At 38.6% G+C, this 24,281-nt stretch overlaps 3 protein-coding genes across 4 annotated transcripts; 2 read left to right on the forward strand and 1 right to left on the reverse strand.

Annotated features, from left to right (window-relative positions):
• Positions 1 to 325: 325 nt before the first annotated feature.
• On the reverse strand, positions 326 to 5,219 carry gck (glucokinase (hexokinase 4)). Of its 2 annotated transcripts, none has more exons than XM_038703172.1 (10): positions 5,029 to 5,219; positions 4,578 to 4,740; positions 4,301 to 4,470; positions 3,953 to 4,072; positions 3,695 to 3,790; positions 3,465 to 3,564; positions 2,702 to 2,885; positions 1,851 to 2,006; positions 1,255 to 1,488; positions 326 to 1,044 (listed from the first exon to the last, which is right to left on the reverse strand). In XM_038703172.1, exons 1-10 carry the CDS (start codon positions 5,107 to 5,109, stop codon positions 897 to 899), a joined length of 1,452 nt encoding a protein of 483 aa, XP_038559100.1. In that variant the 5' UTR covers positions 5,110 to 5,219; the 3' UTR covers positions 326 to 896. The 2 variants fall into 2 exon arrangements, with proteins under 2 accessions (XP_038559100.1, XP_038559101.1); XM_038703173.1 differs by having other exon boundaries at positions 897 to 1,044; positions 4,301 to 4,455; positions 5,029 to 5,218.
• Positions 5,220 to 11,446: 6,227 nt separating this feature from the next.
• Positions 11,447 to 18,409, forward strand: ykt6 (YKT6 v-SNARE homolog (S. cerevisiae)). Its single transcript, XM_038703174.1, has 8 exons — positions 11,447 to 11,647; positions 12,028 to 12,190; positions 12,513 to 12,595; positions 13,363 to 13,463; positions 13,614 to 13,718; positions 14,056 to 14,121; positions 16,214 to 16,315; positions 16,410 to 18,409. The coding sequence occupies exons 2-8, from the start codon at positions 12,087 to 12,089 to the stop codon at positions 16,443 to 16,445; spliced, it is 597 nt and encodes a 198-aa protein (XP_038559102.1). The 5' UTR covers positions 11,447 to 11,647; positions 12,028 to 12,086; the 3' UTR covers positions 16,446 to 18,409.
• Positions 18,410 to 19,670: 1,261 nt separating this feature from the next.
• Positions 19,671 to 24,234, forward strand: sb:cb288. Its single transcript, XM_038703184.1, has 5 exons — positions 19,671 to 20,065; positions 20,647 to 20,704; positions 21,293 to 21,364; positions 22,143 to 22,227; positions 22,465 to 24,234. The coding sequence occupies exons 1-5, from the start codon at positions 20,006 to 20,008 to the stop codon at positions 22,511 to 22,513; spliced, it is 324 nt and encodes a 107-aa protein (XP_038559112.1). The 5' UTR covers positions 19,671 to 20,005; the 3' UTR covers positions 22,514 to 24,234.
• The last annotated feature ends 47 nt before the right edge of the window (positions 24,235 to 24,281 follow it).

A 24,281-nucleotide genomic window follows, 5' to 3' on the forward strand; every position in this document is an offset into this window, starting at 1 on the left:
GCCAGCACCAAATAAATTACCCCAGTAATGACCAGAATATAAATGGATTATATTCTTATGAACAGATTACGAACAGATTATCTAAATAGTTGTAATAGATCCATTTCTCAGGTGTGTTATTTTAATGAAAGCACAAAATCTAGCATTACAATTACATTCTGCATTTACAAGAAAAAATGTTTGGTAGCTTTTACTTCATCAATGTAACATTAATATGAGTATTACATCTATAGCTTTAATTTTGACATTATATTAAAGGTGTATTACATGACTTGGAAGTCATCATATTAGTTGTGGAAATGGAAAAAAAAACATAAAGTGAAAGTACAACACTCAATACTTTTTTTAATTTAGCAATTTTATTTACAGTTAAGCTTATTCACATTCAAAACACATTTCATCATACACATGTGAAAAACTACAACCTACTGGCTAACACACAAAAGGTTGTAAACATAAGATTTTAATATACAATACCAAATAAATATTTCCTTGCTTACAAACAGGAATTACTACACAACAAAGCAAGGAATTTGATTTAGTCATAATTTACAACAGCATTTATAAAAAGAATCCTTGTGTTGTATTACCAATAATACATCAGCCATTTTTAAATGGGCCAGTCTGTCACAGTAAAACAATTCATAAAGTTCAAAACAATGAAATTGCCACATGTTGGTCTACCACTACCAAATACAGTCTATAATACAAGTTGTTTGCTGCTTTTCTGTACATCTTCCAGTATTGAGCATCCACTTTGCTGACACACATAGCTCAGAGCCCGAAAAAGGCCAGAGCTGCAGACTATGGATGACATGTCATCAGTGTTCTCAGATCAGGGTTCAGGCTTGACTCACTGCTGTCCTGCTGGGAGACAGCTCAGTGCTCAGCTCCTTTTACTGTGACAGCATACATGCAGCCATCTTACAGGCCACTGCTGAGATAAGAGCAGCTCCTCGACCGCTCCCTTCCTCCGACTGGATGAAGGTGATCTCACAGTGAGGCGTGAGGTCCCTGACAATCTTGTGGAACCTGTCACGGAAACTGAGATAGAGAAAAAAACACATTTAGTGTACAGAAGTAGTTCAATATCCATCTGTCCCACCTCCCTTTTCACTCTCTCCACCTTTGTTTGGTTATCCAACTAATTCATCTACTGTCAATAATACTTCAGATGACTGACTTTTTTGTTTGCTTGGTAATTTGATATGTTCAGAAAACTAAGATATTCAAAAGTCTAAAAGCATTCCTCACCATGGGTGCAGCTTGTAGACAGATCCGTCAACCCCCACTGTGATGTTCAGGGCGTCCTGGCTGCGTCGCTCTCGCATCAGGTTAATCACACCAGCAAGCCCTGCACCACACATACGAGCAGAGCGAGTGGAAACACTCTCACAGACCAGACGCACAATGTCACAGTCCAGCTCTGACGGCAGAACACCCAACGAAGACAGGATATTGTAGATTTGCTTTCCATCCCCAGTGTCACTAGGAAAAAAATGGCAAAAGCCAAATGAATAAGAGTGCATGTTTCTAGATGCACAATTTACATGGTTACACTATCTTCATAATGCATACAACTGATATTACTACTATGTCTATATATGGTAGAAAGATCCTTTTTTATTATGCTTTTGTACTCATATTAAAATTTTAAATCAAGGTTCAAATACTGCAGTAAATAACAACAGTAAGTGAAGCAAACCAAACTGCTTCCCCGTATTCCCCGTCAACAATGATGTATAATCTTATGTCATCAGCATATGCTTATAGACAATATTTTTGTTTTTAAAGCTCTTGTCTTAAACTAGTGGATAACTGCAGCCTGGTATGGAATCATTGATGCTCACCTCTCCACCTGTGAGACGTAGCGCGTCTCAAAGCTGCCACGTGTCTTCAGCTGCTCTGAGGCTTCACCATTAAACAGCAAGTCTTCGTTCACCAGCTTCATCAGAACAAGCCTGACCAGCTCACCCATATACTTCCCACTGATCAGCTTCTCATAACTACAGGAGGCAAGGACAAAAGAAGAGAAAGGTTTAACTTTAAAAACAACTTTAAAAAACAAACTTTAAAAAATATTATAATATTTAATATAAATTAACTCAAGAGAGGATGTTGAAATGGTAGAAGAAACAGGAGGCATATGCACGTCACAAAACACATGAGCAAACAACTTCCTTTCTCTACACGTGCTGGGAAAGCAGGGGAGCGGATAAGGATGGCAATGTCATTGCCAAAGAGGCTGAATGGGTCTGGGCTCTGCAGTTTTCTGTGTGAAGGGGCTGCCAGTGCAAAAGGTAAACAGCCATTAGGCCCAACAGGCACTATGCAAAGCAGCAGAGAGGGATCATTAATCTGACATCTCCATCCGCTGACTGACCACTGACGTATGAGGGCTCTGGCCGTTTACAAACATCCTCGGGGAAAAAGCTGGTAGCTTAGTAACTACACAGAGACCTCAGGTGAGAGTCGGGTGAGCATTGCCAAAGAAGGATGATTAATTCAGAAAAACAATAAGAGAATGAGGGAGGGAGTGTGCGGCCCATACAATGGGAATCTGTCCCTCCCAGCACCTTTAATGACAAATTACTCAAAGCTTGAATGTCTGGTGACTAACACTTGAGTGCATGTGCATACAGAAGATGAATTTGCAAGACATACATTTTGCGTCAAACGTTGCGTTCATTATTTGACTCACAGCTGCTGTCCGGGGTTAATTGAGGTCTCGTCCACCACTCTGTCGTACTCCAGTCTGAACTCCTCCAGCTCCCCGTTGTCTCCGAATGCCCCCCACTCTGTGTTCACACACATCCGGCCCTCCTCCCCCTCCACTAGCTCTACAGTCCTCATCTCCTCCATGTAACACGCATTACAACCAGTACCTGGTTAAAAAAAACAACGAAAAAAAGAAACAAAAATACAAACCTTAGATGTGCCTGAGTCCGCATGTTTCTATGTATAAGCAGTGGTAAAAGTAGAATTCAAATGTAGTAATACTACAGTGTGGAAATACTCTGTTACTAAGTAAAAGTCCTGCATTTAAACAAAAGTACAAAAGTATTATCATTAAAATGTACTTAAAATATTATGCAGAATGGCCCATTTCAAAATAATGTATGTTATATTATTGGATTATAATCATTGATGCATTAACATGTACATCACTTTACTTTGTACTATGTAATAAAGGTGGAGCTAATTTCTATTTATTTCTTTTTTTAATATACTGTATATATAGCTTTATATTATGCTGGGTATAGCTTGTGAATTTCCCTCTGGGGATAAATAAAATCTTATTGATTAATATAATCAGATTTTGGAAAGCTGTTAAATAAATGGAGTGGAGCAAAAGATACGATATTTGCCCCTGAAATGTAGTGAAGTAGAAGTCTAGTACTTGAGTAAATGTACTGAGTTACTTTCCACCACTGCGCACAGTGTTCATGTTCATAACTACTTACCAACAATCATCCCGACTTCACAGCTGCGGTCCTCGTAATAACAGGAAATCATGGTGGCTACTGTGTCATTCACCATGGCAACCACATCCATCTCAAAGTCCTAAATGACAACACCAAATCACAACGCATTTAGAGATGGCCTGCTGTATACGAGTGTTAAACAACAGTCAGTAAATCAGTCTTGTGTTGTTTGTTAAGAAATAAAAATATTCTAATAAACAATAACTCACCCCTCGTCTCTTGATAGCATCTCTGAGTAAACCCACAACATTGTTCCCTTCTGCCCCAGAAGCCTTGAAGCCTTTGGTCCAGTTAAGCAGGATACCCTGCGGAAAGGAAAAAGACAAACCATGAATGTATAAACTTTATAATAATAAACAGAACTTTTATAAATCAAAGAGAGTATTTTTCTTGATGGAAAAGATGGAGGAGGTTCTTGTTACCCTTATTGTTTAAAATTATGTCCAGTGTACAGTATGACATCCTACCTTGTCAAGGTCCTCATGTCGTACAGGAAAGGAGAAGGTAAAACCCAGAGGAAGCTTCTTGTGCTTGAGATGATGTTTGTCCAAGAAGTCTGACATGCACTCTGCTATGTAATCAAATAGCTGCAGAGAGAGAAAGAGAAGATATGAGATATGGAAAAAACACACTGCTAATTTCATTTGGAGAGCTTTAAGGTCAATGCTATGCCAGAGTTTTTCAGAAGATTAGACACTTTACCACCACAGAGCTCTATCAGCTTTAGAAATGGACAAGTACAAATAACAGCAACGTAAAATCAACACATATTGATAGTGAGGAAGAATTGCTATGTAAATACTAGAGTCTCTAACCATTTCGGCAGTGCCTGTCATGGCATCTTCAGGAATAGAGTACATCTGGTTCTTGGTCTCCACCTTCCAGCTCCTCTCCTCATCGGCACCCACCTTCACCAGCATCACACGGAAGTTTGTCCCGCCCAGGTCCAGAGCCAGGAAATCGCCTACCTCTGTCAAAACACACACTAAATCTGAATGCACATAGAGGCTTAACCTGGCATGCTGATAAACATTAGATTGCATCTTGGTGACATCTGCATGATTTTATTACGATTGAAGAATGAGTATCTACCTGATCCCTCGGGGGTGGAGCAGACATAAGTTGGAAGCATTTTGACACTGGCCTCTTCATGAGTCTCTAAACGCAGTCCTCTGTCCATCTCACGCTGCATCCTCTTCATGACTTCTTTTAGCTCTTCCTTACTCAGCCTGAACTCTGACAGGATCTGTTCTACCTGCAGTGAGAGGAGAGAAGAGCAGGTCAGGAGACACGCAACTACAAATCAGAAGCAGTCACAGCAAAAAAAGAAATCAGGGCACAAAAAAATTTGATGCTATAGAAAGAATAAGAGAAAACTAAAACAATGCAACACAATAAAATTAAGTGGAGAGGTAGTAAAGAGATGTACTGGACAATACAGTCTGTAGCAGTCTGTGTGTAAAGACTATGGTTAATTCAACAGTCACATTAAAAACACAAATCATAGCAAAGATACAAATTAACACAGAAAAGCAAATCTTACCATGAGAAGTTTATCAACTACAGAGCTGTAGCTACAAGGCATCTTCACAATCTGGTCGAGATGAGAGGAGACACACGGCATCTTCACAGGTTTCACTAAATGAGTCTCTGTGTGTGTTTCTAGGTTTGCGGTGAGTGTGTGTCCACCCTGTGTGTGTGCAGAGTCAGTGAAGTGTGAATACCACTGAATGAGAAACTCAGCTGTTTTTATGCTCAGGTGAAGTGGGCTGGCCACACCAGACGCAAATGCCCACCCCTTCCCAATGTCACCCCATCTGGTGATCGGGGTTCAAACAAAAACAAAAAGTACAACCTCTGTACATAATGGAAAAGAATATCCAAAAATAATTTATTTGACCTCATTTCAAAAAAGTAAGACTAACCTTTATGGACAGTTCAGTTTTATTTCAGGGAGGAAAATTTAAACATATAATTGATTGGCAGAACATTTGGATAGATTTAGATAATATATGATCATATATTTCATCTATGAGTTGATTCTACATACGGCTTTATCATGATTCAGTATACAAAATTATTTAATTAATTTGTTGAAAAAGCTAATTCTCAAATGAACCATAGAAACCTTAATAACTAAGAGAGACACTCACTTCTTTAATACATGACATACTTATTCACAGTAAATAATATTCTGAATTACTAGTTTTATAATAATGATATTTTCAATGGTTTTACAAATGTTGATGATTAAACCTACCTCAAAATACTATCTTTTTGAGCACTCAGCCTTATGTTATTTGTCAGTAATTCAGTTTAATTGCAGCTATCTTCTGAGGTTTTCCTTGTTTTAAGATTAAATGAACAAAAAAGCCCACAAAATCTCAATCTCCTGATAATCACCGTGATGTTTCAGTGTGAAGAACTTAACACTGCTTACCTTTTGGGTATATAAATTATCTCTATGTCTCTATATCCATGAGGAATTTTAACAAAGCAAAATTAAGATACATTTAGTAAATTATTCTTTGCCTTCTGTTGCAAGGAGGCCTGTGATCTAGAGCTCACCCAACCAACAGACATTTTCCAACCCACCAACATGACAAATCAAATAAATTTGAACATGATCCTTGTGTTCTGAACTTTTTATTTTATTTAGAGGAGCAACAAGCGACACCACGGGGTTGCTCAACGAGGGAACTTCAGAGGCCTGAGAGAGTTAAGCATATATTTGTAAAATTAGAAACATCTAAAATTAGCAAAAGCGAGGGATGAACGACCTCTAAAACTAGCAGTAGTATGCTGCAGGTGAAGGTCTCCTGTGCTTATCAGCTCCACTAGTTTACCTGGCCAGAGGTCACAGCTTTTCTTAGCGCTGGCCTCTATTGTGAGGTACCTGGGACCCTCGCCCCAGTGACCTGACTGCAGACACATACAATTTGCATCTTAAAACTTAATTTTCTCCTTAAATGTTCTCTTAACTAATTTTACGTTTGGGAAAAAAGAGGATTCTTCAAAAGTGTTTGACAGCATCAATAGATAGTGTCACAAACTTTTTATCAGTTGTCGTGACACAGCATACATATAGTAATATATTTCATCTATGTCTTGCTTCTACATATGGCTTTGTTATGATTCAATATACGTAATTATTTAATTGTTTTGTTGAAAAAGCAAATTCTCAAATGAACCATAGAAACCTTAATAACCAAGAGAGACACTCAAGTGTTTAATTCATGACATACTTATTCACAATAAATCATAATCTGAACTACAAGTTTTATGAATCCTGTGTTATCATGATTATATTTTAAATGGTTTTACAAATGTTGATGATTAAACCTACCACAAAATATTATATTTTTGGGTACTCTGCCTTAAGTTGTTTGCATGTAATTCAGTTTAATTGCTGCTATGTTGTGAGGTTTTCCTTGTTTTAAGGTAACAAAAGCCCACAAAAGCTCAATCTCATGATAATCACCATGGTTTTTCAGTGTGAAGAACTTACTATCTTTAAGGTATATACACTATCTCAGATGGCCTTTTAACAACGCAAAAAAGAGTAAAGATACATTTAGTAAATGAACCAACAGACACCAATGAACCAAGACATTTTACAGCTCACCAACATGAAAAAAACAAATAATATTTCATTTAGAGGAGCAACAAGCAACACCACGGGGTTGCTCAACGAGGGAACTTCAGAGGCCTGAGAGGGTTAAGCATATATTTGTAAAATTAGAAACATGTCTAAAATTAGCAACAGCGAGGGATGAATGACCTCTAAAACTAACAATAGTATGCTGCAGGTGAAGGCCTCCTGTGCTTATCAGCTCCACTTGTTTACATGCCAGAGATCACAGCTTTTCTTAGCTCTGGTCTCTAATGTAACTGGGACCCTTGTCCCCAGTGACCTGACTGCAGGATTTCTAAGTAAACCCAAATAGGGACACCGACTTAAAGGCACATACAATGTACCTCTTATAAAAAAAACATCAAGTGTCTCCTAGTTATTTCATTGAAACTGTATGACTTCACATTGAGTGAAATATTTAAACAGAAGACATGTTTTGTTCTGATACAACATCACAACAAATTGAAACCTTGATATCTTACCTGTTTATAGATAGAAAGGCATGTGGATAGATAGATAGATAGATAGATAGATAGATAGATAGAGATTTTCCTAACATTTTAATCAGTTGTCATGACACAGCATAAATAAATGTAAATGTAAGAGGCAGAACAGAAGCAAAATGTGTAGAATGTCTATAGCCTATAAGCCATATGTCATCAGTAAAATACAAACTTGACATTCATGAACTAAAACTCGTTTTTCTTACCTTATCCATCGTATCACGAGGATTAAATCGTTAAAGTGTCCTGCCGTCCATCAGTAGTCTGCAGTGGAAGTTCACTTGTTCTTCAGGAGTTTTGTAGATTCACAAATTTCTGCTGTTAATGGTGTTTTAACTCGGCGTCCGTGCATCAAACGTAAAGAAAATGTTATCCTTTTATGGGAAGCGGTCCAACCGCTACTATATTCCCAATAGGCACACGTTCGATCTACATAATGATCAGCAGTAAGTCTCAAACACATTTACATATCTGCTGTATTTTCAAGGCCTAGCTGCTTAACATTCAAATAAAATATTTAAGAAAACAGACAATTTAGGGAAAAAACATTACGGATTCATCTTCCTACAAAAATATTATGTAAAAACCTGTAGATTTGTCTTCATTCTTGCAGTTAATAGGTCCAATTAATATCCGCATCGGCGCACTGGATGTGCGATCAGCTCCAACAATAAGTTAAAAAATAAAATTAGTTAAAACACTGAATTTTAATTCAAGTGATGAACGATTCAATTTTATAGAAAGAAAATTCGGGGAAATATGGAGCAAACCGCCAGTCAGAGCAGGCCTTCTTACTGACCACGTTACTTCAATATCTTAACGCAACCAAACAGTTCCAGGAAAGAAAAGTAATTTCTTCCCGCTACAGGAGACCTGTCAACAGAAGCACCTAAAGGCTTAGCGGTTTCCATGCCAAAACTATTTCAATGTGTTGCCTTGGAAATGAATTCTGCCATGGAAAACACTTACCACGGAGTTAAGTGGCCAGGAGAAATTGTTAAATGGAGCAAGATTGCCAGAGAAAACATCAATTGAGGGTCCCGTGTTTTTGGTAGACAAAAAACTTACAAGGCCACCATGCTGTTTAAAACTTATTATTATTATTATTATTATTATTATTATTATTATTATTATTGTCGAACATCTAAAATGCTTCAACTTTTTATATTTATTTTTGAGAGTTTAATTGGGGTGATTATTTACTAATAATCATCATCATAGGCACTATTTACAAGATCCTAATCTTATTGAAAGGCTTTTTATTTTTTGCTTTACATCAACAGGTGCTGAGTAGAAAAGTAATAATAATAATAATAATAATCTTTATTTGTAGAGCACTTTTCAAAAACAAGTTACAAAGTGCTTTAACAAGAGACACTTGATAGGCAATCTATTATCTGCTACTACACATTGTAAAGCCTGCTGAAATCTTAAAACCTCCCTCAAACACTTCATACGCGATCTTATTGTTCCAAAATAATGTATGTGTAATGTAAGGACACTGACTCCCAACAAGGAGACGCGAACCTGAATTAATCTGAATTAATTAATTAATTCTATCAGACACTTCGTTATTAACATGATAGGCAGTATAGCTTTATATGTATATAGGGGTCTGAAGTCATAATAATGATCACCAACATGCTTCTCGTTTTCATGATGAGATTTCGCAGCAGCCACCAGTTCAACAATTTCTATTTTATTATATGTTTGAAGAAATGTTAATAGGCCTACTATCCGTCTCTTCTTCTTCTACTTCTTCTTCTTCTTAGTTAATGGCGGATTGCAAACAACTTTTAAGTGCATACCTCCACCTACTGTACTGGAGTGTGTAACATCATATCACTCCGCTATCAACCTCAATAAGGTGCTCTCATATTCTGTTCACCAACCCAGTGTCTTTAAGAAATTTAAATAATGCCTTCCTGGTGATTCTTATACCCTTTTCTTCTCCTTCTGTTCCCACTACACCCATCACGTTCCATTCCTGCCCTGCTTCCTGAACCCTATCTTGAAATATCTGTCTTTCCAACTCAAACAATATGCAGTGCAAAATGATATGTTCAACATTTTCTTTAACCCCACAGTTTTCACACTTTTCACTATTCCTTTTCCCCTATAAAAACAAGGTGCCATTCAGTCCTGTGTGATCTACTCTTAGTCTTGTCATTATAATTTCCTCCCGCCTGGTCCTTTCGCTATAATTTTTATTACTGACAGACTTTTGTATTTTATAGTAACTCCTTCCTTTCCTGTCTTCCTCCCACCATTTCTGCCATATTTCAGTACCTTTCTTCTTAATGGCTGTTTTTCCTTCTCCTTTTCCTAGCGGTATTTGAACTGTTATTTCCTTTTGTAATGCCTCTTTTGCTAGTTTGTCTGCAATCTCATTTCCATTTACTCCCTCATGAGCTGGCACCCAGCAAAACTGAACATCTATCCCTCCCCGATGTAATCTTAATAAGCTGTGAAACATTTCTGTCAATAGGTCTTCTCTGACAGATTGTCATTGAATGCTTTTAATAACTGCTAAGGAATCTGTGCATAATATCACCCTATCAGGTCTGACCTCTTCAACCCACTGTAAAGCTATAATGACTGCCACTATTTCTGCTGTATATACGGATAGCCTATCTGATAACCGTTTTGAGATATTTATTTTGAATTCTGGTAGATGTATTCCAATTCCCACACATTCCTGTTTGTTTTTAGATCCATCTGTATAGATTTTTAGATAATTATGGAAACTGTTTCTCAGATAGCTGCTTGTCCGTATTCCCACTTCCTCTGTCTGGATAGAGCCAAGGTGGAATGTTACTGTGGTGAAATCTAATGCTTCCATTCCGTATTCCCTGACTCTCTTTTCCCCCTTGTCCATCCAAACCCATGCCCCGAAACTTGAAATATTCCCAACAATCCTTTATCTCCTTTGCAGGATTTTCTTTCCCACTTCCTTTCAATCTGACCCAAAAGTTTCTCTCTTCTTAACTCCAGTGGTGTCTCTCCAGCTTCTATGAGTATTGTGTTAATGGGAGTTGTCTTAATGGCTCCAATGCATATCCGTAAGGCTCTGTATTGTAATTTATTAATGTTTTCCAATGTTGTTTTTGCTGCTGCATCATATACTATGCAACCATAATCTATTGATGACCTCATGCATGCTCTATATATGTCAATTAGTGACTGTTTATCTGCACCCCAGTCGCATCCCACCACCGCTCTTAGTAAATTAATAACTTGTTTGCATTTAGTTTCCAATTGCTTTATGTGTGTTTTCCATGTGTACTTACTATCAAACCACAATCCCAAATACTTAAATTCATTTACTTTTTCCATTGGCTGCTGATATAGAAAAAGCTTTTCTACATGCTTGTTTGTGAACACCATATAACAGGATTTGCTTGTTGATATTTTAAATCCCCACTTGAATGACCACTTCTCTACTTTCCCTATTGCTTTCCTAATGTTCTCTAACACATATGTCTCATTTCTTCCTCTCATCCAATTGGCCCCATCATCTGCATATAACGCTGATTTGATGTGTCCATCTAAATCTGAAAATATATCATTAATCATAATGTTGAATAATATAGGGCTAATTGCGCTCCACTGGGGAATGCCATTATTTACCTTAAACTCTGTAGAAATTTCTGATCCAACCTTTACTCTAATTTTCCTATCTGTTAAAAAGTCTAGTATCCAGTTATAAATCCTTCCTTCAAACCCCATTCTATTTAGTTAACTATCCGTCTCGAGTTGAATATTATTTGAAGCGCAATATCTTGTCGGAACTATGAATATAGCGGCGTGTTTGTTTCCCCCGGTGCAAACATCCCGTTGGACCGTTTGGGTGTCGTGACGTGACGTGGTGATTGGTCACTTAGCAGCTTACTGAAAACTGTTTAGTTAGCGTTAACTGTCTTGTGATTAGGTCTCTGCACGTCTGCTGTCTGATTTTTAGTTTATGTGAAAAAAAGTTTATTTGGTTGTTTTGACTGGAATCAAACAGACAGCTGATTTGTGTGGTAAGTTAGCTGAGGCCTCACGAAGACCCGATAGCATAACGTTATGTAGCTAGCAGTAACGTTAGCGATACAAGCTTTAACGTTAAACCATTTAAACTATTCATATAATAAACCTGTCGGTGGTAAGTGTGTACGACTTACTGCCAGTTAACTAGTTTGTGTTCTGTTGGAGAAAAAGATTTACTTAAACGGAGCGTGGCTAACAGCACTCTGTTAGCTTGGTAGTTGATCATAAAGCATATACTTTCACTGGAAGCTAGCAGCTAGTCAGCTGTAACGTTACTTCACCCAAGTTTCTTTAGCTGCGCTATTGTTAGCAGGGAAGCGACAGAAGGGATAACGCTCTCATGTGATTCTGCCTGTGTCATCTTCCAAATTAGATCATCAGGGCTGTGTGATCTTATCTGCTGTGACTGACCAGAACTGATCCGGCGCTAAAATGAAGCTCTACAGCCTCAGCATCCACCACAAAGGAGCGACCAAAGCCAACCTCCTCAAAGCGGCCTTTGACCTCTCCTCCTTCAGCTTCTTTCAGCGCTCCAGGTGGGTCTGACTGAATGTAACCAACATCTGAATATTAACTGGTGTTTATCTTTTTTGTCCTCATTGTCTGTATGTATGTAAATAGTAACGTTAACATTGTGCTCTGTCTTACGGCAGGTGGTTTGTTTTTGAAGCAAATCTGATAATTGTTGTTGTAGTTTGTATGATGCTTTGGCAATATTGTTGTTGTACATTCATGCCAATAAAGCCAATTTGAATTTAATTGATTACAAGTCACAGTACAGTGCTTAGTACAAGTAATGTTGCCTGATCATGCTGGGATACTTTTCTACCAGTGACATTATTGTTTTTCTTTATTTAGTGTTCAGGAGTTCATGACCTTCACCAGTGCCTTGATTGTTGAACGGACATCCAAAGGGAGCCGTGCATCTGTCAAAGAACAAGGTAAGAATGATCGGGTTCAGCCCAGTCTGTGTTTTTCACAAGTTACATTTTTGGTAACTTAATTTCAGTTTAACACAAGTTTTACCTAATTTGACTCAATGTCAAGTAACTTTGTGGTGTTAATATGTGAAGCAGAAGCACGTAGTTAATATTTACAAGGGTGTTGTCCTGGTGGCCGAGTGGTTAAGAAGTACTTCATATAACAAGCCACATCACTGCTTCAATTCTGGCCAGGGACTTGTTGCATGTCATACCCTCATCCTCCCTTTGTTTCCATTGTATCATAATTGTCAACTGTTTAATTAAAATATTAAATATTTTTATTGAAAAAACAGAACAAATATAATCAGGTTAAGGAAATAAGTCAGCCAGGATCTTGCTCCCTTTGTCTTTGTTAGCTGCTCTAACATAGATACACCTGGTCCCTTGTTTTGCAACACACAAACGCCCCTTTTGGTCACTCAGCATGAAGCAAGCTACATTTTATTATTTAAAAAATTATAGACATGTAACATGTTTCATGAAGCTAATGTTTTGTTAGATAATAAAAAAGAAAATCACAGCCACAGTGGACAATGATTGCATATCAGTCTTTGTATGGAAAACATTGTGCTAACATGTATTTGAAAATCTATCCGTTTTTATGCTTTTCTTAAAGTGCGCCAAGTGGCTCTGGGTTCATTCATACTATAAGACCAGGAAATGGCTTTTATATCACACTTGATGTTTTGATCATACCATACACAGTTTCTTGTTCTTTCTTTCAGAGTACCTGTGTCATGTGTATGTCAGAAATGACAGCCTGAGTGCTGTGGTCATCGCAGATACTGAATACCCACAGAGAGTCTGTTTCACATTGCTAGACAAGGTGGGTACTAAAACATGTAAATAAAGCTACATACTTATTGCACTTTGCTGTCAACTTTGATATTGAGGTTGCTGTCTGTTTTTTTGTTTGTTTGTTTTTGTTTTGTTTTTTTGTTTGTTTGTTTTTGTTTTGTTTTTTTGTTTTTTTAAGGTATTAGAGGAGTTCTCCAGGCAAGTGGACAGTATAGATTGGCCCTCTGGTAATCCTGAAACCATAAACTACAAAGCTCTGGATATTCACCTTTCTAAATACCAGGTCAGTTTGTCATCTGTTTATCAGAAAACATATCAAAGGAAACCCTGATAGCCTGTGATTATGAGTAGAGTATGTTTGTATACTGAGAACAATATTAGATTCACCTGTGTGCCTTCATAGTTGTCAGATTTTCTAAACTTCTTATGTCATTTGATACTGTTTACTAGATACTATTGAAAAGTGCTCTGAAATAAACATAAAGATGGAAGCATAAAATTATATACATTAATCTGTTTGTGGCCAATCAGAGGGCTTGTTTACAAAATGTTGCCAAATGATTAGCATAGAATAGCAGTGTACATGACAGCTTGTTCTATTTCTTTTTTTATCTCTGCAGAATCCCAGGGAAGCGGATGCAATGACCAAAGTGCAGGCAGAACTGGATGAGACAAAGATCATTTTGGTAAAATACCTCCCTAAGCTGAGGCCCAACACTTACATCAAGAGGCTGATTTATATGCACATTACTCACTTAGAGAGAAATAGTTTTAGTTTGAAATTATAGCAGAACACACACACATTTAGAGTAGTAAACTGAGAGGGGCAAGTGTCTTTGCAGCCCCAAGTTCTCATCCTCACAACTGCCACGATAAATGACAGTGGGGGGAAAATAATTCTTCAGACCAGATTCTGTATTCAGTGCTTTGGTTTTATTAACCAAATTTTGGCTCCACATTCCTGGAACATCAATGTAGTATAAAGAAAGTTTGTAGTGCCTTCATGCTACCCACACAGAACTTGTATACTTAACATATAAAATAAAACAGTATATAGCTTAGGGCTGAACGATTTTGGAAAGTAATCTAATGGCGATATTTATTATAATATTGCGATTGCAATAAATGTTTAAGCTTTTTACCTCCTGTATTATTCAAAACGGACAAGCAATAAATCAGTGTATAGTATGACTAACACAATATTAGGTAGATTAACATACATATAACATCTTTCTTGTGGGTCAGGCCTGTGTTATGATGAAATTAAGTGAAGCATGAATTATTATTATGGGCAATGGTGGAGAGGAAATATCAAATTATAATAATATGAGAAAGATAATTTGAGTCAAGTCATGGCATTAAATAATATGATATAATATCATCAGGTCAGCCTACCTACAGTCCACAAGAAAAACTAAGTTCACCACAGTGTATTATACAGTAAACGCTCTATAAAGAAAGTTCAACCACCAATTAATGAGTCTATCTCAAAAACCTAAAAAAAAATGAATTTGAGGTTTAATTCAAAAGTTGGCTAACGAAAATAAAACCCCACCCCTCCAGCCTCCGATGCTGGTAAGCAGCGCACTGGCTGGGGTAAGGTAAACAGCAGCAAGCACACCATAATATGGTTTTCATTTTCACATTTAAACTCTGACATTTGGGGAAAAAAATGTCCATCCATTTTGACTGTGTTTGAGCAGAAAAAATGTAAACACAGAAGCCGCTTATCCACCGAAAGTACCCGGGACTTTTTAGTCCCCGGATCTCTTTTCGTGTGTGTTTTCACTGTGGTCTAAAGACCTGCGAAGATTAGGCAAATTAACCAGCTGACTATATGCTGTACAAAGCGATGCACTATTATTTACTTACCACGATCCATGAGCAAAATTTGTAAATGAACATCAGATTTGATTGGAATATAATGAAAAACTATAGGCTTTGCTTGACCATTAAAAACAGCTTTTTTGTGTGGGAGTATAATGGAGATAAAGTTTGTTACAAATTTAATAACAAACTGGATAAAGCCATAAAGCTCTTAACAGAACTCCAGCACAGAGAAAGCAACACAAAAATAAAATCGTGACTGTTTGGAAGGTTATTAAAACATTTCCAGACGACAAGAGCTGCAGATCAGGTGGCCAGACTCGTGTCTGTGTCCGCGAGAGTGTCGGACGAATGTGATGTTTAACATGCTTTATTACCTGCTGTAATCAGATTTTCCGCTTGTTTTGGAGAGGAGACCGACTTGTGCTCTGTGCATAAACCTACTGACCGATGAAAACTTAAAAAAACAACTCCATCAGCTGTTCTCTGTTAACACACCGCTGCACACGGGCTGCTGTTTCCGAGCAATAAATTTAATGCCGACGTATGATCTCAGAAGGATATCGGCGAGACGTGTGGTATTTGTGATTGTGATGTATTGGTTTGCAAACAACGGTGGAAAAGGAGCTGTCATAGAAAAACAGCCAGCATGCTTGATTTAAAGCCAATAGCCTCCACTCGCCCATTCAGAAACTCACTACAAGGCAAGCCCCCCCCCCCAGAACAAAATTTAGACCCTGGTGTCTGCTGTGGAAATGCAGTGAGTTCCTCCAAAGGTTCTTTGTTCCGGGGAATAGTTCCTTTGGTGGAAACGTGGCTAGAGTCCGCCTCCTTATGTCTTGCCAGAGTCTTGCCCTCTGACAGCATTATGTAGCATTTCCAGAGCCCTTGTCAAGTCAAAATATTTACACTACACACTATTTCATCAACAAATATTTTCTGTTTCTGTAGCACAACACCATGGAAAGTCTGTTGGAGAGAGGGGAAAAACTGGATGATCTTGTGGCAAAGTCAGAACATTTGGGAAACCAGTCCAAAGCCTTCTACAAGACCGTAAGTACTGGCATCTCGCCTTCTTAACAAGTCTAATGGCCTTTCACTGTTCAGATGCCTGACCTATGCATGTGGGTTCATGTTAACCCTGCAGGCACGGAAACAGAACTCGTGCTGTGAAATCATGTGATGCAGCTGCCTCGTCCTCGTGGACACGCCTCTCTCTGCCTTTCTGCTTTTCCTCCAACTCCCATCACGCACCAGACGCCTGCTCTCAACACAAAGGACAGAACGGATGCTGTCTAATCCGGGATGGGGTGCCAGGATAAGAGCAAGAAAGGGTGGAAGTCAAAGCGTGAACTATCCGGATTGTGACTGATGGGGGGTGAAGGAGTGATGGGGTGTGGTCGGGGAAGAATTAACATTTGAATTATTTTTAACCTTTCAAAGGGGAAACATCTGTGTGGTGTTTCAATACCAGCTGAGGACATGACGTGTGTGATGTGTATCAGTGACGTTGAAACATCTTCATATTATTTAATGTTATTCAGATTCAGTCAAATCTTAAAATAGTTTGATTTCAACTCTTTAACAATTTTGAAAGAGCATTAACCACGGTTGTGCTTCAAGGCAACTCCGACAATCTCACAGTCTTGTGAATTCATAAAATGTGTCAGTTTTCGGTTCAGTTCTTCCAAACTTGATCTGTTTATCTTGCGGGCATAACCTTTTGGCCGACCTGGTGGCCTGTTTATTTACTGCATCGTTCCGGTGAGCCTCAGTGTTGAGTTCAATCTTAAAAACGCTAATGTGAGCCAAGACAGCAAGTGGCTGCTTGGACATGCGATATCAAAATCTCATAGAATTTTTCAATGACTTTGAAACATCTTAGCTAGACTGGATTAAGCTATGCACATGATTTGCATTTCCTTGTCTCATAGTGTTAAATGAAATCGTAAACATTCCCACTTTGGCGTGAGTGTGTTATTGAGTGATGATGCATCTTAAAGCTGATGCGTGGTGGGAGAATAGATGTAAAATGTAGAGATGTTTCTTCATAGCAGCCTTATCATTAGTGTGGCTAACATGTAACCCCCCTGTCCTGTATTAACATGTTGTCTCATGAGAAGGATTCTCTTGTACTTGTACTGTAGCCATGCTTTACACTCTGACAGCCAACATGTGACACTTCAGCAGGATTTTAGAGTTCTATCAGACCTCTGCAGCCCGGGGCTTATCTTTACCCCTATCTTTACCATCAATAATTGTGACAGAGGGGATTCTAGCAAAACTTCAGGTGCTGTTGCACCTTCTGGCTTCTTATTGTATGATAGTCACAGTTCTCCTAAAATAGGTAGACCTTTTGAAAAGAGAATAGACATATGTTGAGTGATATTACAAATCTGAGTGATTTTCACATCCCAGTCTTATTTTAAGACACTCCACAGCTGACATATTTTTATTTTACTGTCAGCGCTGTTGGCTTTGTATTTAAGTCTGACTGGGAAGAAATGTCTTTCTTCAGGATCTGCTGATCAGTTTAAGATAAAGAGATGCCTTCAGTTGTGTATTTTGTGCTTGCTTTCTGCTGTATGCGTGTACGATTTGCTGATGTGCAACATCTGCAGGCTGCATTGATGTTGAGTGCCTGTGTGTAAGGACTGTTGTTTGTGTGTGTGCGTGATCTGAATTGCTCTTTCTGCTTTTACAGTGTAAACTTTTGTGCAATATCTCTGCAGACTGTTGGCGTATGTCTCTTTAAAGTAGGGTGAATAAATGGAAATATTTCTTATAAAGGACAGTAAATTGACCTTTTGTATGTGGTATTCTAATTCCCATGTGTAGCGTGTCCAGGGTTGATTCTGAGATGTACATTTAATTTGTTATTTTCAAAATTTCCAAAACTTAAAAATATGTGAAATCTATGGAGTAATGCTGTAGCTATTTGCAGTCAGGCCCTTCTGACCAGTGTGTTAAACAGTCTGCATTAAACATTTTGATCCAGATGTGTTCTGCAAATTTTAAAACAAAGACTTCAGATAATAAACTGTATTTTCCTGTCTGTATTAACATTTTGTTTTGGAACATTGATTTGTTCATACACTAATTGTTTACAGAACATGTAATCTTGCTGAGATAAACGCACAAAAAACAGCTTCTGGTGTTCTGGCTGTATTTTCAGGCATCCAAGTGGAAACGATTTTTCCAAGGTCGTAGTGAGGTGTAGCAGGAAATCCTTTTAAACAATGTAAAGGTAAACTTGTTGTCTAACAGTCAACTGTACTATCTTTAATATCCTTTAATCAGCAAACTGCTGAGACCTGTGTGGGCTCTCCTCTGCCCTTCTACAGGAAGGTCAGTTTAGAAGCTCATGCAGCCTTCAGGTGTAGGAAATGTCGCATTTTAATAGGAACTGAATAGGTTGGACTATTCTTCCGTGCATAAAACTCATACTGCAGCCTAGATGGTAACTGCTAGGGACGCGAAACTTATAGGGTAGGTACAGTCCACTGCACGTAACTCCAAAATCCACAAACTTCTACCTGTAGGGGGCGCTATAAGCAAGCTCAACGCGTTTAGGCTTGGAACTCCTGTCTATGAAGGTGCATTTCAAAAACCTTATATCCATGCGTTCGAAAATTCCCATTGACTTACATGCATTTTATATCTCCATAACCACAGGTCCGATTCATACCTAATTTGGGTCAATTGTTCCCCATGGGGCCCTGATGACAGCTCAAAAATTTCGTGCAATTCAGCCAAAAGGTGGCGCTATAATTGGAGCTCAAATACAGTCAGACAATCCCATTAATTTCAATGGGATTTTGAACCAAAGGACATTTTGCCTCATAACTATCCGCCACTACATCGCACATTCATAAACCTTATGTCTACCTGTTTGGGGGATCATGCCGATTCCTATGGTATAGGACCTCTGTGCAATGATGTTTTCATTTCGATAAATCGCGGAAACTGAAAAACCTATTTCAATTAACTACTCCGAAGCCGAAGTCCGATTGGCACGGACCATCTCTGGAACGAGCCGATAAAGGTTTGTAGAGGGAATTTTGATGTCTCAATTATAAGCTAACAAATGTTTGCGCAAATGCTAAAAACAGGATGTCATGTCAGATGTTTACAATGGCTGATCTACACCAAACTCGGGGACCTTATCTGGCACGCTCTCTCCGAGGGGCTGTGGGAAATTTGGCGTTAATCGGCCTCTAGGTGGCGCTATTAATTGGAAATCAAATAACACTCCCATAGACATACATTCATTTCAGATCTCCATAACCGCAAGCCCCTTTAATTTATAATTCTGGTCATTTATTCTCCAGGCCTCCCCTAGCCACGGCGGGGCCAGGGGGGCGCGGCTTGCGCCGGGAGGCTTGGACCACAACAACTTGCAGTTCTAGTTTAACTTGTAAATTGTTACAAACAACAGGTGTTATTAAATGTTAGCCCATGTGTAAGTGCATTCAAATATCCGTTTTGGCCTATGGAATATGGAGTGCAAAGCACTAAACAAATCTTGAATTTAGACCACTTACCGGTGTATCAACATTACTTGACTGCCTCACATTCTGAAGCGCCTAACCCCAGGCCCGATGTTCTTTCATGTTAATTGTAAAGTACGAGTTCAAAAGAAGCACTTGAATGCAGCAGGAGAGGCGCGTCTCAGCCTGCAGCAAAAAGGTGAGAAGACAACAACAGCATGAGCAGATGAAGTCTGACCGCACAGCCTAAAAAATGTGGACGGATGTGAAAAACAAGAGCAAGACTGCTATAAACAACGGAAACAGCTCAAAGGTAAGAAGTTAGAGGAAAACAGACGCCCTTTTCCTCTTTCTGAAGTGTAGCAATCTACCAAAACAAGTCTGTTGATCCAAGAGCGAGCCCCTCACAGTGGATGTAGTCCTAACGTTACTTTACGACGGCTAAAACCCTGACGCACAACTGATTTACTTGTTTACAGGACCCAGTGATTAGTATTTCATCAAGGATTTCACCTGGACTTGAAGCTGTTTTATCACACTGCTACAGGAAGTGTAGGCTGTTGACGCAAATGTTTCGGAAATATGTGGGTTAGCTGCTGAAATTCTTATCTTGCATATTTTTCTTATCTATACGAGTCTATTTGCCAGAATCGCTCTCACATTTTCCACATTGTAGGACTTCCTGCATGAAGTGTCCTTCTGCTACAAGAAGCACAAGCTGTTGCTGATATAGCCTGCACCTCCTGTTACTTCGTATTTTCTTTCTTTCTCTCTGTGTCCAAAAACAATTGTAAAGTGGAGTAAAGAGTGAAGTATCTGAGCTGGAGTGGCAGTATCTCTGGTCCTGTCAGTGCTACAGTGTTTGTTCAAACACATGATTTGCTACATTTTCAGATGATTGACGCAGATCTCCTTACAAGGCATCTTTTACACACAGTTCAACAGAGAAATGGTGAGCATCTGCACTGCTATATTGTCATTTTTAGTTTTTCAAGCAAAAAGATGAACTACATGTATGTCCACTACCACAGTGCCACACAAAACAAGGGCCTTAACTATAAATACCTAAATAATTTAGAAATCTACATGAGGGTCATCACAAACCGGTCAGTGCCTATACTGACAAAGAAGTGACTGTAGTACACTGCGGTACTGTACAGGACCCTACTATTCAAAAATGACCACAGATTTGAATCAACAACTCTGACACAGTTGCAGCAAACACTGCACATCACAGCTGGAATGAAAGTGCTGCATCCAAATCCACATATTCCAGGATTTATCAATCATTCAGGCGCTATTTAGGTCATATATGACAAGGTGTATTTGATTACTTTGTTCACGCGCCTGCACAATATTAATGAGCCATTCAAATGCTAGATCATTTACCTTTTAGACTCACATAGACATTTTTAATTGCATTTTCAAACCTATATAGTCTTCTGAATCAGTTATGCAGACAATTGTAACACAAACATACATACAGTATTTTATATTAACATTGTTGTCAAGTATTTCTATTTTTTTCCTCCCTATGAAGGTTCAACTGCAGCTGTCACTCATCCTTCTCGCACAGAGGGCTCTTCAACCAGGACAAGTGGAATCATCCCTGGTAAGCCCCACTTAGACCAAAGTCTTTACAGACCCTATAAGACCTGATTTATTCCATGAAATACACTTCTGTCTCTGTGTCCATTTGTATATTCTGTGTTTTGGTGACTTCTCACATCTGCTCCCTGCTTATCATTTGAACCTTATACTGGAGAACGTTTGCATTTTGGTGACCTCGGGAGCCTTTGTTTGCTTGGGGAGGGCATCGACTACAATGTGCCCCTATCAGTACATGCGTGGAAGTGTTTCACTGCGAGAGCATGCAGATGCAGGGCCAAACTGGGAGTTGAATCTCAAAGTTTTGCTTCTACGCAAACCCACTTTATCAGACTAGACATTTGGAAAGGGCCATGAAATTCCTCAGGTGTCAGCAATGGTCAGTAATATAATAATATGAATGTGGCATAGTAGAATCTGCAGAGCTCTGAAAGAGAGAAACAGTCTCTGACAGGAAGTGACAAATTCCCAAAGAACTGAAAAGATGTTGTTGCAGAGTAGAGCATTATTATTATTATTATTGCTAATACAGTACAGTGAAGAGGGATGGTAAAACGAGGAGCACAGATATGCATATGAGTATAAAACATAGTTTTTGGTTTTCTGTGTAGGGACTGGTTCGTTCACCTAAACATGAAGGAAAAGGTAAACGCATTAATTGTGCAGTAATCCCTGCGAATAGTGCTACACTGCACTTGGTGAATGCATGTGTCCTCATGTATTAGCATATGTGTAGTTGTGTTTTAACATGTGCAAATAAACTTATGTATGTGTGCTTTTAGGTGCAATTGCAGCCACAGTGTTCATTGCCTTTATACTTGCTCTCTACGCTGTTCTCTGGAAGTGCATGGTGTCACCACCACAACGGTAAAGAACAGACAACAAGCCCTAACTTGATTTTGCTGGAGTTTCATTTTGATTTTGTTGATACAGTGATCTTTTTCACCTGCCTTTTAGTGTCACATGTTTGAACTTTGTATCCCAGCTCATCAGAGAAATACAAACCACCCCACATGATGGGCACTCTTTCCACTACATATATAATTGTGCTACTGTTTTATTACAGTTGTCATGTAAACACACACATCCGTGTTTTCCTTTCAGAAAGCACGGCAAGGTGAGGGTAAGGGTTCATCAGAGGACTTCTGTGTGAAGACTGGCTTCTGTTATGCAGGTCATTTTGGATCTTATTGGTGTGGACTAAAATCTGAGAGCAGACTTTGCTCTGAGTCAAAGAAAAGCACCAGTGACAATATGCCACTGAAGAAGATCCTCCTAATAGATCCAAAGGTCAAACCACAAAAAGGACTCAGCTGAGTGGATCAGCAGTTTCCCTCAGCTTTACTGCCGGCTGGTGGCTCCTGTTGACTCCCAGTTCCATGTTGATGTGGTTTTGGCCAGTCAGATTGTGCTGCTTTTGTTTTGTTTTTCTGAACTCTGCACTACTGAGGGCTGGGGCAGCTCAGGCCACAGCTCACCCCAGTGACCAATAAGCTGTGTGTATGTGTGTCTGGAACAGAGATTTAGGGATATTTAATGTATGTAGATTTTTTTTGCATGTTTTGCAACAGCACCAAATGGACATTTGCAGTTTAAACATGTCTGGCATAGTGTTTCTTTATATTTTCAAAAGTGCATAATGGCCACAGTAGGTATCATTTGCATCCATTTTAATCTGTCCTTGTTTCTTAAACATTTTTTGGGGGAAAGCTGGAAAGCTGCCAGGGGGTTCAGGGCAATCAGCCAATCATATCTAATCAAGTCTTCAGTCAGCATTTACTGTGGGAATCTAGAAATAGGTCCTTGGGTTCTTTGAAATCCACATGGTGTATTCACTTCACTCACGATGTTGTAACTACTGTATGACATTTGACTCTGTAATAAACTGGGACTTTTTTCCTTTTTTTTTTTTTTACATTTAGTGGAATGTGAATATAAACAAATGCTAACATAAGCGACAGAGTCACAATTTGGTGGAACTCTAAAAGAGACTGAACCACTTCTTTTTTCCTATCTTTTATTTAGTTTTTCTAACTTGGCTTAGGAATGAGGAATGAAGTTCTATGGATGGATTAATGCAGAAACTTTAATGAAACCGAGCAATTAACCATTGATGATGTGCCAGTGTGAGTGTAAAGGGAAAGGTTTTCTGTGTTTCATCTGTGTTTTCTTTTATAAGTGTGTCTCAGGTCAGATTACGTTCACAAGCTGCTGAATCCCAGAATCTATACAATCAAGAAGAGAAGACATGAAAAACTGGCCTTTTGTATGCCATTCATTTATGTGGTTACCCGGGCCGGATGGGCACATTCTGCACCACCCTCCTTAATATGCTTGTTACATGCTACTTGAGTAGCTGACTTTGTCATGGCCATGTCACGACACTTTTCCCGAACCAGTTGTGCAACTGTCAGTGAAGTTGAACTAAGTAATGAGCATGGAATGTGGGTTGGTGTATACCAAAATACCAGCTATTAATCATTTGAAATGTGCAATCCAGTCAAACATTTGACTTTGATAAAAACTAAGTGCATCAGCATTTTTTCAGAACATCAGGGAAGATGTGACAATAGTTACACTGAAAGGGTGGATGGTAATTGCATTGAGCCAAGGATTATGCTTTATATGGTGTAGAAATTCTGATTTAATTACTGGATGTCTGCCCTTAGTACCGTTGATATTATATACTTTTTATACTTAAATGTGAGACACAACTTTTAATGTATCAGCTCCAGGGATTGTACAAGATATATCATTTGTATGATCAGTCATAGATGATGTTCTAAACCTTGAGTTTTTTAAATGGAAAATTGCTGAGTAAAAACTGTTTACAGTACATCTAATAAATGCTTTATTAAACTTTAAATCAATAAACCGTATAAATTGTCTTCACTACTTTCCAATCAGTGTGATTCTTTATT

Source organism: Micropterus salmoides, unplaced genomic scaffold (genome assembly GCF_014851395.1).
Source record: "Micropterus salmoides isolate LMB-PRFRI ecotype aquatic unplaced genomic scaffold, ASM1485139v1 Ms_hic_scaffold_7, whole genome shotgun sequence".
NCBI lineage: Eukaryota > Metazoa > Chordata > Actinopteri > Centrarchiformes > Centrarchidae > Micropterus > Micropterus salmoides.